Here is a 15,267-nt window from a genome sequence, read left to right as displayed (position 1 = left end):
TTTGTCCAGCTGGGAATGGCTGTCACAGAACAAAGGGCTCCCGTTGCTTCCAGAAAGTGGGCAGAGTTGGGTGCCTGTTGCCTCTCTAGAGGAACGCTGTCCCTCAGACTAGGGGCAGCCACACGGAAGGCCCCGCTCAGAGTTAATGTGGAGGTTTCTGGGGTCCATGGAGGCTCGGTGGAGAATCACTGCATCATAGAGTTTGACGGGACCCCAGGGTCATCTAGTCCAACCCCCTGCAGAGCGCAGGGCTCTCCTGGGTGTAGGAGGGTCAAGGCGGCCTCTCAAGGGGGTCTCCAGCACATTAACCCTGACATGGTGGCTGAGAACCTTTCAGCGCTGCCAGGCTTCTAAAGACATTTGCAAAAAATGTTTTCTGTAGAAGTTAACTGAGCTGCGGTTTTAAATATTGCTGTGATTTTAATGTGCATATATGGAGTCACAAAGAGTCGGACACAACCAAACAACAACAAACCGTATTTTTTCATGTATAACACGCCTCCAAATTGAGAAAATGAGGGAAGATTGCCCAGACTTGATGAGCTTTTTTTAGGGGGGGTTGCCAAAAATTGCTCACCTGCAGGACTGCCACAGCCAATCGCACACACATTGATAGAGCCATCAATCAAATGCACGCTCGCTGAAAGCAAGTGCCAATTGCTTGCACAACTGCTGCAGCAGCAGCCAATAGCCAGCGGACCTTGCCGCAACCACCAATCCCACGCAAAAATTCTGCTGACAATCTACTGCTCGCGGCAGCCACCAACTGCCCGTCCCACCTCTCCACTCTCTGTGTATGACGACCCCAAATTTTAAGCATAATTTTGAAACAAAATAACCTTGTCTTATATGCGGAAAAATACGGTGTGTTTTTAAACCACTCTGATCTTTTTTTAAAAAAATGAGATTGCGTAATACAAGTATAAAATCACAGGCCTGCGGAGTGGGAGGGGACCCAAAGGGTTGCCTCATCCAAGCCCTGCAAGGCAGGAATTGCACTGCAGAGGAGCTTTTCCCTGGAGCCAAGCGGCCAGGCTCACCTCTGCGCTGGAGGGCTGCGCGGTCTTCAGCAGCTCAGAGACGGCCCCCGCCAGGTTCTTGGCCGCCTGCAGGAGCTGCCTGCCGTTGCCCCCCTCGTCCTCCATGAGGGCGGCCAGCAGCTTGACCCCCTTGGACATCTCCGTCAGGTTGGAGGAGATGGTGGTGACGGCGCAGCCCACGGCCGTGTAGTCCGTCTCGGCCGGGTCGCCCGCTGTCAGGTTGACCACGGAAGCCGTGCCGGCCGTGATGGCGTCCACCTGGGAGTGGATCTCGTGCTTCGACTCGTCCATCTTGTTCTTGCGCCAGGCTTTGGAGGCCTGCGGGGGGGGGGAGGAAAGGGGGCCGTTATTCCAGGACTCCACATGGGAGGCTCCCCCCCAGAGGGTACGCAGTCGCCCCCAAGGGCCCCTTCCCTTGGCCAGCCCCACTCACCGCATCCTGCCCCATGGGGGGCAGCGTGTCAAAGTCCTCCAGGTTGGACTGGGCAGCATGGACCGCCTGCATGCTGGAGAGGATGGTGCCCGTCAAGGCCTGCTGGGCCGAGGTCTGCAAGGAGGAGGAGGAGGAGAAGAAGAAGAAGGGGGCACAGCCTGGCCCTCTCCTGGAGCCCAAGGGCCCCTGAAAGGAGGGGGGCAAGCAGAGAGCCCCTGGGTGGGGGGGCACCCGTGGGCTGCAATGTGGGTGGGGCTACATAAGCACCACTCCTAGGGCCCTTAGCTCCTGAAGGTAACAGGCTCCTTTCTATGTCCAGCTCTCCTTTGTCAACAACAAATTGTCGCTGTCATTTATGGACCCAACAGGTATCTCAAGCCATTTGCACATAACAAAATATGTGTTTTATCCAAGTAATTGTTGAATTGAAATACAATTAAAAGGTGTATATTAATAGTGAAATAGAATTAAAAAGAAGTATAATAGTGAAATAATTTTTAAGCTCTAACTAAAAATGACTTTTTATTCATAACAAACTTAACAATGCAAACACACTGGCATTTGGCAACAACAAAAGTTCCTTTTGAAACACAATTTACAAAGACTCAAAATCTAGTCTCTAGGAACTTGCTATAATATGAAAAAATAATAGGTGTAAATACTGTATATGATGCAAACTACTAATAATTATAAATATCAGAATGTAGGCCTCCTATCTATAGAAAGGAGCAAATGAAATGATATTTGAGGGAGCAGGCGGGGCCCATGACTTACATCCTAGGAGCCTACACAACACAAAAAAACGGTATGTAGGTTTTATTTCATTTGTTTTTTATCTTATATTTTGGAAATGGACATCCAGTTGTTTTTTTCCTTTAATTTTTTTGCCCCCCCCCCAAGAGAGTGGGGCCCTAAGCTAGAGCTTGTTTAGCTTCTACGTCAATCCGGCCCTGACCACTCCCTAGCAGCAGCCACGGGTGCAAACAGGCCCAGAGGGAAGAGGACTCTGTGACGGGACCCCTTGCGGTCATCTAGCCCAACCCCCTGCAAGGCAGGAACTAAAGCACCCCAGACAGACAGCCACTCGGTGCTCTTTGTGCTTCTTGTGCAAAGAAAGGGCTTGGTGGCCCCCGTGGGAGAGGAGGGGAGAGGGAAGGGCTCCTTACCAGGGGGGGCATGTGCCCGCGGTGCATCTGCCCGCTGGTGATCTGCTGCTGGGCCTGGGGCATGGTGCCAATCTGGAAGTTCTCCGGCCCGCCGGCGCCCAGGCGGATGATGCCCGGCAGGGCCAGGGAGCCCGTCTCAGCCTTGTTGACCTGGTTGAACTGCTGCTGGAGGACGGTGGACCTGCGAGGCAAGCGGAGGGAGGGAGGAGAGAAGAAGCACCCCCACTCCGGGCAGCGGCAGCCCCCCCACCCCCAAAGCCCTCCTCTCCCTCCAGACTTACTTTTTGGGGGAGACGGACTCCTCCAGCATGGTCGATTCCTCGTCCCCCTCCAAGCCAAAGTGGTCTTTGCTCTTTTTCTGCAGGGCAGAGAAGGGGGCAGGCAATGACTCCGCCACCCACAGACAAAGGCGGCCATGGGGCACAAGGGGCGGAAGAGCTGCCCGGCACCACCAGGGCAAGGCAGCCCACCCTCCTGGTGGGGGTCATCCTTCCCCTCGGCCAGCGCCCTGCAGCGCCAGCACGGCCTTGTCCTCCCGCATGCCCAGGCAGATGCCACGCCTGAGGTGGGCGCCCCTCTCCCTGCCTCCCCACAGCCTCACCTTCTTCAGGATGATGTCAATGTAGCCGGCAATGAGCTGGGCAATCTGCTCCCCCTCCGTCGTCTGGACAGAGTAGTAGCCGTCCTGGTAATCCCCAAAGTCCTGCAAGAGGAAAGGAAAAAGTCTCTCTCTCTCTCTCTCTCTCTCTCTCTCTCTCTCTCTCTCTCCCCTGGCCACTGTAGGGCAGCCACAAGGTGGGGAAAACTGTGAAGCCAGATGATGATACCCCACTCGTCTGACTAGGTTTCCCCAGCCACTCTGGGTAGCTTACAGAATATCTAAAAACAGAGTGTGAGCTGCTGGGAGCCCTGCTCCTCCCCCCTGGCTGGGGACGGGGCCTGGCTGGCTCCATAAAGGACTGCTGCTGCCACGGCTGCTGGGCAGAGAGGCCTCCATTTTAGTTTCTGTTTTCTTTTTAAATTGCTTTTATTCCCCCCCCCATGTCATTTTAAATTGTGATTGATATTGTTGCAGAAATTATGGGGGTGGGGGCACATCTTTAAAATTGTTAGATGTTCCAAATATTATGCCTGAATGTATCCTTTCAACTTGACAGCTCAGGGAAGTTACCTAGCTTTAACAATCATATAAAACCAACTCCTTTGCCAGCTTCCTCCATCCCAAAGCTATTTCCCCCTTGAAAAAGGACTCCAGGAATTCCCAGAGGTGACAATTGCGGAGCTGATTGTTGGCCAAGGAAAGCCTAATCTCATCCCCAGACTTGCCAAGGGGCCAGACATGCAAAGGAAGTTCTCTTGTACTTTGGGTGGTGGGACTTCAGAGGTGTTTCCTATGCTAATCCTATACCTGAGTCTTGCCCTGCCATGTCTGCTTAGGCTAATCTTGTACCAAGGACTCATCTGGACATGTTTGCCAAGGTTAAACTAGTGTAACCCCTGTCTACCCCTCCCCTTTGTGATATGTCAGTGATGGAGCAATGATGCTGTGTGAACTGTACTCTGGCATATGGTGTGAAGTTTTAAAAGTCCTCGTCTCCCCATCCTCGGGGTTCAAAATTCCTCTTTGAACCTGTTGTGCAATAAACTTTGATCTACAGCTATTTGCTCCAGTTGGTGGCTGGACTCCTTCTTTTATTCCACGGGGACCCGCGGTCTCTGCCCGACCAGCTGGGGGACTGAGCAGCCCCACACCTAGATTTTTCCAGTAACAATATTAATGCTGTATTCTGAGTTTTAGATTTTATGATTTATGTGGAAATTGTTTTTCCACTTGGTTGTGTACCTTTTGATGTGTTTTATTTATTGTTTATGACTTTGGTTATGTTGGTAATTACGTAAATCTTGTCATGTTGTAAGCCGCCTTGAGCATTGTTTTAACTATGGAAAGGTGGCAAATAAAACGATGATGATGATGAAACATAATAAAAACATCAAGCATTAAAAGCCTCCCGATACAGGGCTGCCTTCAGATGTCTCCTAAAAGTTGTGCAATTCTTTATCTCCTTGACATCCGAAGGGAGGGTGTCCCACAGGGAGGGCGCCACCACCGAGAAGGCCCTGCACAGCTCCGTCCTCATTCCAGACATTGTCTATTGCGATGTTCAGCTGGGGATGCAGCACGATGTTGAAAACCGGCTGTTGCTCAGCCCTCCCCCCTGCCCGCCCTCTGCTTGCAGGACACGGCCCCAGGCAGCCCCCCCTTCTGCCGCTGCGCTTCTTCCAAAGGACACCCGGGGACGGGGCAAAGAGAGTTGGAGATGGCGGGGGGAGGAAGAGGAAGGAGGAGGAAGGCCTACCAGCGTGAAGCTCTTGGGGGAGGCGGCCCAGCGCTTGATGTTGGTGAGGTTCCACTCCTGGATGACCTCCTTGGTCTTCTCGTCCACCCGCATGACACATTCCTTGGTGATGCCCAGCAGGCGGGGGACCAGTTTGTTCTTGCCCTTCATCTTCTCCTGCAGGGGGGGGGGACACGTGGGTCAGGCCCAAGGGGAGCCCTCAGCTCCCCCTGCACCAAGGGGGCACCAGCCACCCTAGAGCCACCGGGCTCACCTCAAAGGACGAACATGCAGGAGAGGCCCCCCCGCCCCCCTGCGAGGCGTAGAAGAGCCAAGGGTGAAACAGCCCCACCTCAGATGGAGGCAGGGGGCTCCCCGATAGGGCAGAGAGATGGGGCAGGGCCCCCCTCACCTTGACCAGGAAGAAGGAGACCCCGTAGGTCTTGAGGGATCGGGCCAGCTTCACATAGCGAACCTTCGCCTCAATCTCGCTCATGTTGCCGCAGTTCTTGTGGGCCTGAGGGCAGAACAAAGGGGGGGTCACTCTTCTGCTCCTCCCACCCCCAGGGAAAGGGCCCCCCTCTCCCGCCAGAGCCGCCCCACACAGCAGAGGCGTCCCAGGTCCCCACAGGGGGTCCTCTGGGCAATGGGCAGCAGATCCTGTCAAAAGCAGATATTTTGCCAGGTGTGCCCCACACCCAAGCCCACTTATCGGTGGAGGGGGAGGCGTGTCCCCTGTGAGCCCCCTTCCCCTGGAGGTCCAAGGGGTCCCTGGTTGCAGCCAGTCCCCCCCCCCCGCTTCCACTCACCATGAAAATCTTGCGCTCGCCTTTCTGCTTGATGTACTCCTTGGGCAGAAAGTCCTTGAGGCTGGAAAAGGGGGAGGAGAGGAGGGGGCATGAGGGGAGGGAGGGCAAGGAAGAAGCCCAAACCTTTGCTGCCCAACCCAAACTCATCCCTTGGGGGGGGGGGGCAGTCCTGCCCAGCGCAAGGAGGCCTTGCCCAAATAAGGGAAGTGCAGTGAAGAACTCCTGGCGGACGGCTGCCCAACCTCGGCTTGAAAACCCCCCAGGAAGGGAAGGCCACTCGCTTCTGCGCGGCACCCTGTGACCCAGTTTCCCCTGGCGCTCCGCTGCGAAGCCCACGCCAAGCGGGCACTCACTCTAAGAATCCCGCCTTGTGCTTCTGCTCATTGTGGGGTCCAAACTGGATCTGGCACTGGAATCCCGCAAACTCACAGGCCTTGTCGAAGGAGACGGGGTGGGAGCCGTTCAGGATGTCGTCACGGGCCTGAAGAAGGGGGCGGGGCACAGGGAAGTCATTCTCCTGAATTAATTCGCAGTTCATTCCTATCTCCTTCATGGGCCCATCCCTCCCACCCTCTACACAAGGATTTTGGGCTGGGGGGGGGAAGGAGAGACCTGCTGCCCACTCCACCAACCCAACCTTCATGGCACCTGCCAGGGGTACCTTGGGGGTTATTTATTTTATTTCACAAATTTTATACACTGCTTGATTGTAAAAAAGAAAAACAAAAACCCCAGCAACCTCAAAGCAGTTAATAAAAAGAGAAAACATTAAAATTGAGTTCAAAGCTTACAGAAAATAGAATCATAGAATCATAGAGTTGGAAGAGACCCCAAGGGCCATCGAGTCCAACCCCCTGCCAAGCAGGAAACACCATCAGAGCCCTCCTGACATATGGTTGTCAAGCCTCTGCTTAAAGACCTCCAAAGGAGGAGACTCCACCACACTCCTTGGCAGCAAATTCCACTGTCCAACAGCTCTTACTGTCAGGAAGTTCTTCCTAATGTTTAGGTGGAATCTTCTTTCTTGTTGTTTGGATCCATTGCTCCGTGTCCGCTTCTCTGGAGCAGCAGAAAACAACCTTTCTCCCTCCTCTATATGACATCCTTTTATATATTTGAACATGGCTATCATATCACCCCTTAACCTCCTCTTCTCCAGGCTAAACATGCCCAGCTCCCTTAGCCGTTCCTCATAAGGCATCATTTCCAGGCCTTTGACCATTTTGGTTGCCCTCCTCTGGACACGTTCCAGTTTGTCAGTGTCCTTCTTGAATTGTGGTGCCCAGAACTGGACACAGTACTCCAGGTGAGGTCTGACCAGAGCAGAATACAGTGGCACTATTACTTCCCTTGATCTAGATGCTATACTCCTATTGATGAGGCCCAGAATTGCATTGGCCTTTTTAGCTGCCGCGTCACACTGTTGGCTCATGTCAAGTTTGTGGTCAACCAAGACTCCTAGATCCTTTTCACATGTACTGCTCTCAAGCCAGGTGTCACCCATCTTGTATTTGTGCCTCTCATTTTTTTTGCCCAAGTGCAATACTTTACTTTTCAGTGTATACATTTCAGTGTATAAAATAAAAATACAAAAACAGTTTAGAACTCCACTTCTACTTTCTAAGCATCTGGGGGGGGGGTGTCTACACAAGAATGTTTTTAGCAAGCGCAAATATGTGCAAAGCAAAGGCACCTGCTTGATATCAAGAGGCAGGGAGTTCCAGAGGGCAGGTGCTGCCACACTTAACGATCAAATGCTTACAAAGGCAGAAAGTGGGGCTTATGTGGCATCTATGGCGGGGCCCGTCCCCCTGAGCGGCCGCATGTGGGGTGAGGGGGTTTCACAGGTAAACTGGGGTTAGGATAATGCCCAAGACTTGCAGGGTTGTGTGACGGGAACAGTACCTGCACATAGAGCAGGTTGAGTTGCACAGGATCCCGCGAATCCACGTTTTGGTCCGAGTAGAAGAACTTCCGTCGCAGGAGGAGGGTCTCGCTGTCATCGATGCCCTGCTCTCGGAGGGTGCGCCCGTGGTCCAGCCAGTTCACTGTGGGGGCGCAGAGAAGATTGGGAGGGGAGGCAGGGGGAAGGAGAGCCCCCACTCTTTGTGGAGCATCCAGCCAGCCCCGCTGCTCCTGGAACCTCGTGGGTCGTCCCCCCATCCCACCGACTTACACTCATCGTCCGTGTGGAGTTTCTGCTTGAGCTTCTCCATCTTCTTCTCATCTCGCAGGAGCGTCTTGTCCTTCTTGAGGGTCCCCGTCTGCTCCTCCTTCTTCTCCTCCACAATTTCCCGCACCAGGGAGTACTCGTCGTAGTTTGTGATGCCTGCCAGGCGGGGAGACCCCCGGGTCAAGAGTGTGGGTGGGGGGAAGAGAGGTCAGTCCCACCAGACTGGGAAACATTCCCAGAGAAGGGCCTCCCTCTTGCCTTCTGCAGAGCAAGACAAGTGTTGGGGGCAGAGAGGCCTTCTCTCTCCCTCCCTCCCTGGATCAAGCCCCCCCCCCCACTCACCGATTCTGGCGCAAATGGTCATGAGTATGTCTGTGACCGTCTTGGAGTCGTCCACCATGACCGTTTTGACTGTCCCGTCCAGCATGCGGATCTTCAGGGGCCTCTGCTTCTTCTTGTACTCCAAGGTGTCCTGGAACGTTGCGGGGGGGGGGCATCAGAGAGGGCCAGAGGAGAGAAATTGGGGGGCAGGGGAGGGGAAAGAGGGGGCCAATCAAAGGAGGAGACGCCCGCCTGGCAAGGGAGGGGGCGGCCAGGGGACAACCCAGGCGGGGAAGGAAGGAGGGGGGACGCACCCCATTGCGGAGCATGTAGTAGTCCAGGGCCTTCCCAGCTTCCAGCCAGATGCCCTTCTTGGGATCTTCGTCCGACAGGAAGAGGCCAAAGTCGGTGGCTGGAAAAGAGCAGGAAAGACTCTCCCAGGGCAGGCCAAAGGGCAGGCCCAGTGGTCCAGGCAGGGCTTTGGGGAGGCCCAGCCCGCCCGGCCCCCCTGTGCTTGGGCCTCTGCAGATGCCCCCCACTCCCCGCCTTTCTTCATCAGAAGGGCAGGCCCCCCTCTCTTGCCTGACGTGGAGAGATGCAGCTGAGAAGACACTCAAGGCCCCCCCCCCATATCAGCTGCTCCAGCCTACCCAACCCCCCTGCCCCTCCGACTTACGCTGGCCCATCTGCGCCTCCGGAACTCGCTCCCGGATCATGCGGCAGGCGTCGTACACCATGGTGGACGGCTCAAACTGCATCGTCTTCACCACGTTGCCAATGCTGATCTTGAGGGATAAGGCAACCATGGTGGCGGCTGGGGGGTCCCCGCTCCTGCTTCACCTGCGGGGCAAAGAGGGGCCACAGCCGCTGGTGAGCAAGACCCCCGGAGAGGCCACAGGTCCCTTCAGCCAGGAAGCACTCGCTGAAGAAAAGGTTAGTCAACTGACAGGGGTTCCTTCCAGCTTGGCCATTCAATGGCTCCAAGGCCACTCACTTGGGTGGGCATCCACTCTTCCCCCCACAAGGGCTAGGCAAGGTAGAATCCCACTTGTCTTTTTACAGCTGAGCCTGAGGTCCAGTGAAGGCAGCGACGGAGGAAGCCTCTCGGGCACCTGCGGTGGCGTGCCCAGGGGCAGGGCAAACTGCCCATAGGGGTGGGGTGCAGTGCCCATAGGGGTGGGATGGGGCACTCGGCATCCAGTGCTGTCCCTGTGCTGTGTCGCCCCATGCCATCCCTATGCCGCCAGGTGTATTTGCACGATCAGTGGTCGGATTATCACAATTGGTGGGTGGCGCTGGCACCCCCGGCTGCTCGGTGGGCAGTGCTTGCACCCCTGGCTGTCGCAGCCAGGATTGCGAGCACTGCCAGCCAGGCAGCGCCGCCTGCTGATCGTGGAAATCCGACCACCGATCACATAAAACTTGCCAGGGATGCGAGCGCCGCCTGCTGGGGGGTGCCAGGCTGATCACTAGGCTAATTTGCGCGATCAGTGGGCAGATTTTCACAACAATCGCACCAATCGCAAAAGTTTGCCCACCAGGGGTGCGAGCGCCACCACGCAGGCCCCTGGCTGCAATTGGTCAGGCCACCAGGCCAAGGCAAGCGAAGAACCTCCAGTGCGGGATGGGAGTGGGTAGAATGTTTGCAGGGACCCCTTCAGGTGCTGAGCAATGCTGGGTTTCCCTTGATGATAAAGGCGGTTTGGCAAAAGTGCAAGATGGAGCTGGACCCAACACAAGCTACCTGGGTCCCCAACACAAGTCACCCTGAACGGAAGGAAGGAAGGAAGGAAGGAAGGAAGGAAGGAAGGAAGGGTAGCAGTTCCAGGAAACAGGGCAGTTCTAGCTCCAACCAAGGCCCTCCTCAATTTTGTGCAGTGTTAGAAACTCAAGATATATAAGCTAGGCGCCAAATGGCTCCTTAAACCAGGGTTACAGTTGCCAAAACGGAAGGTCTAGTTGCCATTTTTGAGCCAGGTGGCTCAAAAGTCAGCTTTTTGGTTCCTGAAATTCATTCTGGTTGTGCAGATAAAACACAATGGATAGAATTCTACAGGATATGCAGAGCCGGGGTAGCTCAGGGGGTTACAGCGTGGTCCTGATAACACCAAAGTTGCAGGTTTGATTGCTGCATGGGGCAGCTGCACACTCCTGCATGCATGATCCGCAGGGTCCCTTTTTTGCACCTGGATGGGTGATTCAAGGGGTCTGCAGGGGAGCAGGGGAATAAAAGAAAGTCTTTGTTTTTTGCTGCTGCTGCGCTGCCGGGCGAATCAGCTGCTATCCTGCAGACTCCCTGATTCACCTAGAAGAAAGAAAGAAAGAAAGAAAGAAAGAAAGAAAGATAGATTGTTGCATCTGTCTTTAAATATGTAAATGATTAAACATTCTGTTTTGGTGCCTGCAATCCAAATCCCAGGAGCCATACGGCTCCTAGCCTGTGTATCCCAGTTTCTAAGGCTGCTATGAGGATGTGTTGCTTGTGTGTGAAATAGTCCAGACCCGAGGATCCCCAGGCAGGCACCTCCGGGTGGTGGGGGTGTCAGGCGCCATCCTGGCACCCGGGCATCTTCCTTTGGTCGCAAGCGGCTGACAGCCAGGTGCAAAAGGCGCCTGGTGGATTTTGATGGTTGGCCAGTGCCCACCTAGTCCAGGAACCCGAAGTCCTGGTCCCCCGCCTCCAGCTCAGACCCCTTAAAGGGTATATGCTGCAATAATATGGATTTTTACAAACTACCAATTCATTTTGAAAAAGGACAATGCACAATCAAGTCATTAAAGCACCATCTAATTATAAAATAATAAAATGGAGAACAAATGACCAACCCCAAATCGAACTGATTCTGCAGAAAAAGCTTGGCGAGACAGAAATGTTGTCATCCGGGGCAAACTGCCCAACTACAAGTGCCTGGCTGGCTGCAGGAGTGGTGGCGATCCAGAGGGCAGGTGCAAAGCCCCCCCCATGTGGGCTGTGGGGGGGCCAGGGGGCCTCTGCAGGCGAGGGAGCAAGTGGCCCCTGCAGCTGGGAGGCAGCGGCCCCAGGACTGAGCAGGAAGGAACAGCGAGTCGCTCTGGAGTGACAGCCCTGCTGTCCAAGAGGAAGGGAGCCTGCCAGGAGCCCTGGCTGATAAGACCCTGCGGCAAAAAGGAGCCAGAGATACGGAAAAGTGGCTGGCGAGGATGACGGAGAAACCGCAGGAGGGAAGCATGTGGCTCCAGGCTTCACTGGAAGAAGAGCCTGCAAGATCGGCCAGTGGGGGCACTGAGTCCAGCTCCTGTTCTCATGGCGGCCAGCCAGGTGCCTTTGGGGGGAACCTGCAGGCAGGACTCGGGCACCAGAGCCCTCTCCCTGTCGCCGTTTCCGGCAACTGGCTGCCAGAAGCACTGGTGCCTCCGCCACAGAGGCTGAGAGGAGCCAACGGGGCGAGGAGCCTGGGGAATGGAGGAGGCAGGCAGCCCACAAGGATCCTGGCAAACTCCCCCCGACACTTCTTCCAGGGACCCCCGAGGCTGGGTCCCCTCTTGCCAAAGGCTCATCTGAACAGGAGGTCCTCTTCCACTCGAGGGGCATTGACCAGGGACCCCAGGGCCCCTCCTTGCTGGCTGCCTTCCAGGGCCCTCAAGGGCACCAAATCTTGGCCCCGTGAGCCAAGGGGCACCTGAAGGCAGGGTTAAATGCAAAGACAGAAGCTCAAATGACCCCTTCATCCTCAGTTACGGTCACCACAGCTGTCTAGTTGCCTTTTCCCCCAGAGAGATTTATTACTATAGGTTTGCAACACATTAAAACATCAAATAAAAGGATCAGAATAAAACAGTGACCAGGCATCTCCACGCTGCTGCCTGCCGGTCAGATGGTGGAGACGTCAGTCGCCCAACCTGCTGGCAGGACACCTTCGCTCTGTCGCAACTGGACCCACTGCCTGAACTGCCTGCTGCACCTTAGACCAGGGGTCACCCACATGGCAACTACGTGGGTGCTGGTGCCCAGAGACCTTCCCTGGTGACTACAATGTGCCCCCCTTTGCGGAAATTAAGCAGGAAAGAAGCATGCTGTATTCCTAGCCAACAGAACAGGGTGTGGTGTGCCTTTTGTGGCGGTGTTTGTGTGTGTGATGCCCACCTGTGGCTTGCAGGTGGGGGACAGGAAGGTGGGCGAGCCTTGCCTTAGACTCAGCTGTCTAGACAAAGGTCTCCTGGTCAGGAATCCACCCCAGCTCCCTCCTGGGTGGGGTTAAACCAACCCTTCTGCCCACCTGATCTCCACCAGCCCAGCTGAGCACCTGAAGAACCGCAGGATGTGGGCAGCTGCAGCCTGGCAAGGGAAGCCAACTGTCTGGGGGGTTGGCTGGCTCCTACCAGGACAGGGACCCTCTGGGTTTGGGGAAGGGGCTGCGGATCCCAGATCCCCCTGGCCTGCCCAGCTCAGCTCCCCTGTGGTGTCCCAGTGCCTGAACCCAGGGAGGTTCATCTTGCCCTCTCCTAGGAAGCTGCTCCAAGCACCAGAGGGGCCCCTGCCAGGCCAGGAGGGCGGGCACCTCTCCCTCATGCACTGGCCGAAGTTGTGTACAGAGAGGACTCCCAGCCTGGCAGGGGCCCTGTCCCAGAGGCCTTTGGGGGCCTGCTTTGGGTTCACCTGCTTGCCCCGTGGCACCATGCCTCACTGGGCTGTGAACCAGCTTGTGAGCACCCAATTCTGAACAGCACAAGCCCCCCCCCCAGGCCCAAAGTGTCTCACTTGGCTGTGCAGGTCTTGGCCAGCTGTGCTCCACCACTGGAAAGAAGCAGCTTCCGAGCAAACGGGCCTCCCAGGGCCCTCAAGCAGTGGCCCTCCTGCTGCCCCCGGGCTCCGCTCTGAGCAGTTTCTGCAGCCAGGATTCTGCCTGCCTCTGCCTGCCTGGGCACACAGCTCCTCCTGCTGCTGCTGCTGCTGCTCTGAGCTCCTCACCCCCTCCGCCTCCTTCCTCCTATCTCCTCCAGCCCATTTCCTGACCCGAGACCAGCGACCAGCCTGGCTCTCCCCTGGCCTGAGCCTCTTCCACCCTGGGCCAGATCCTCCCTGCCCCCTGCAAGGCTCTCATCCTCTGCCAGGAACTGAGCTCAGGGGCAGGAAAAGGTCCTGCCAGTGACCCCGGAGGCTCAGTCCGGCCTGCCGTGGCCCTGGGACAAGGCAGGAGCACAGAGGGAGTCTCCAGGAAGGAAAGGGTCCTTCAGAACTGGGTGCCATGCTTGCCTCATGTGGTTGGGAGACTGTGGGAGCACCCACAGAGGGTGTCCAGGCAGGGGATGCAAGCCCCCAAGGTGGCTCCCGCTCCCCACACATGCCAGCTATGGGTCAAAGAAAATGAAGGGCTCCTCTTCCTTCCACCTCCTCCTCTGTCTCTTCCTTTTCATCAAGGAGACGGACTCAGAAAGAGTTTGCCAGAGGCTCCTTTTGTGGCTTCCGCTTTCCGTCTGCTGCTGTGCTAACTGTGGGGTTTTTGGACCTAGAACTGGCTAGCCATTCTGGGAGGCCAGTTGCCCCCGGAAGGCAGCGGATGGGAGTCAGCAGGCAGGCTCCAGCCTCACCACAGCGCTGCAGGCACAGGGAGTGGGCGAGGGGTGGGATTTTGCAAGAAGGGAGAGCAAAGGGAACTGATTTTGAAGTGGCAGCGGAAGCACGAGAAAGGCAGCAGGAGTGTTGCAGGGGCCCCAGCCAGGCTGGGGCTGCTCCTGGGGGCCAGCGCCCGCTCTGCACTGGCCCCAGGGTGGAGGGGAGGCAGAGCGCCAGCAGCAGAAGGAGGAGGAGGAGGCGGATGGAGGAGCCCCCCCCCCCCGCTCCACAGAAACATTCCAGGCCTGCATTCTTGAGCAACTCAGCAATGCAGCGGCTGCAGAGGCCCAGGCTCCCCATTGGCTGACCGAGCCCATCGGGCAAAGGGAAGGGTTTGCCCCCCCCCCGCAGGCCAAGGAATGTCAGAAGCACCCTGGCAGAGGGCGGCACGTGTGGCACAAAGGCACCAACACCCCACCCATGCGTGCCACCAGCCCCCCTTCCACCAAGGAAACGACGAGAAGCAGCACCATCCCAGGCCCTCTGCACAGACCTCCTGCCGCCCCGACCTTCTCCCCACACTTGCCCAGGCTCTGTGGCCAATGGGGAGTCTGGGCCAGCAAGCGGATCTGCCCTTTTGCCCAGGAAGTCTGCCAGCCGGGCTGCCCAAGCCCAGAGAGAGGCCGTGTGTGTATCCCACAGCCAGCGCAGAATGCCTCTTCCAGCTGCCTCCAGTTAGGGGCATTACTCAGCACATGCCGCCTCCGGAGGGATGGGATCCGTGTCAAGAGCCAGCAGGAAAACCAGCCTTTCACAAGAGGAGGGAGGTGGCATGTGGGCCTGGGAGGCTGCTGCCCCACCCACCCAATTTGGTAAATCCAGAGCCAGGGCCCCCCGCTGCATGAAGACCCTCTGGCCAGGCAGGGCTTGTACCTCCAAGGGTCTTTGCCCTCTCCCAGATGAGGACAATGGAAAGAGCCCCTGGGATCTCTCTCCAGCTTCTCCCAGGGGGGCCTTGCCAAAGCCCCTTCGCCCTCTCCTGGCAGATGTTTGGGTCAGCCAGACTGTGGAAAAGAAGGGAGGAGGGAAGCCACAAGGAAAGAGGCAGCAGCCAAAATCCAGGCGCCTGCATATCCATCATCCCTGCCCAAGGCCCATCCAGGCCAGCCCTGTCCAGCTTCACACAGCAGCCTCTCCTGGGGAGCTCAGAATCCAACCCTGGCTATTTGGCTGCCAACACCTGCTCCTGGCAGGTAGAGCACCCTCCGGGCACAGAGGCTCTGTTTGCAACTAGCACTTCCAACTGGCATTAGTTTAAGCTGTGCGTTTGCCCAACGGTTCTCCCAGGCTCCTTCTGCTAATCCCTGCCTGGCGCCTGAAGCTCTTCCTTCGCGGCCACCTGAGCGTCTTGCATCTACAAATAAGTCGCCTTCTGACACACACAAGGCAGAGGGGA

The 15,267-nt window shown here is 56.4% G+C and overlaps 1 protein-coding gene across 2 annotated transcripts in view; it reads right to left on the bottom strand.

Annotated features, from left to right (window-relative positions):
* The window catches only part of TLN1 (talin 1), a 52,551-nt gene that overhangs the window by 24,901 nt on the left and 12,383 nt on the right, over positions 1 to 15,267 (bottom strand). For both annotated transcript variants that reach the window (XR_014517359.1, XM_083466348.1), the window contains exons 2-15: positions 8,955 to 9,118; positions 8,593 to 8,690; positions 8,300 to 8,429; positions 7,961 to 8,113; positions 7,690 to 7,832; positions 6,138 to 6,265; positions 5,785 to 5,845; positions 5,388 to 5,492; positions 4,997 to 5,152; positions 3,241 to 3,342; positions 2,921 to 2,997; positions 2,640 to 2,820; positions 1,474 to 1,587; positions 1,041 to 1,358 (exon numbers count right to left, since the gene is read on the bottom strand). Coding sequence is in view for 1 of the 2 variants with exons in the window: in XM_083466348.1 (XP_083322474.1) it covers positions 1,041 to 1,358; positions 1,474 to 1,587; positions 2,640 to 2,820; positions 2,921 to 2,997; positions 3,241 to 3,342; positions 4,997 to 5,152; positions 5,388 to 5,492; positions 5,785 to 5,845; positions 6,138 to 6,265; positions 7,690 to 7,832; positions 7,961 to 8,113; positions 8,300 to 8,429; positions 8,593 to 8,690; positions 8,955 to 9,084 (1,896 nt within the window). In the remaining variant the exon portion in view is untranslated. The remainder of the gene's footprint in view (positions 1 to 1,040; positions 1,359 to 1,473; positions 1,588 to 2,639; positions 2,821 to 2,920; positions 2,998 to 3,240; positions 3,343 to 4,996; positions 5,153 to 5,387; positions 5,493 to 5,784; positions 5,846 to 6,137; positions 6,266 to 7,689; positions 7,833 to 7,960; positions 8,114 to 8,299; positions 8,430 to 8,592; positions 8,691 to 8,954; positions 9,119 to 15,267) is intronic.

The sequence above is a fragment of the Podarcis liolepis genome (assembly GCF_965112155.1).
Source record: "Podarcis liolepis genome assembly, chromosome: 11".
Classification (NCBI taxonomy): Eukaryota; Metazoa; Chordata; class Lepidosauria; order Squamata; family Lacertidae; genus Podarcis; species Podarcis liolepis.
This window is presented reverse-complemented; position numbering and strand designations above follow the sequence as displayed.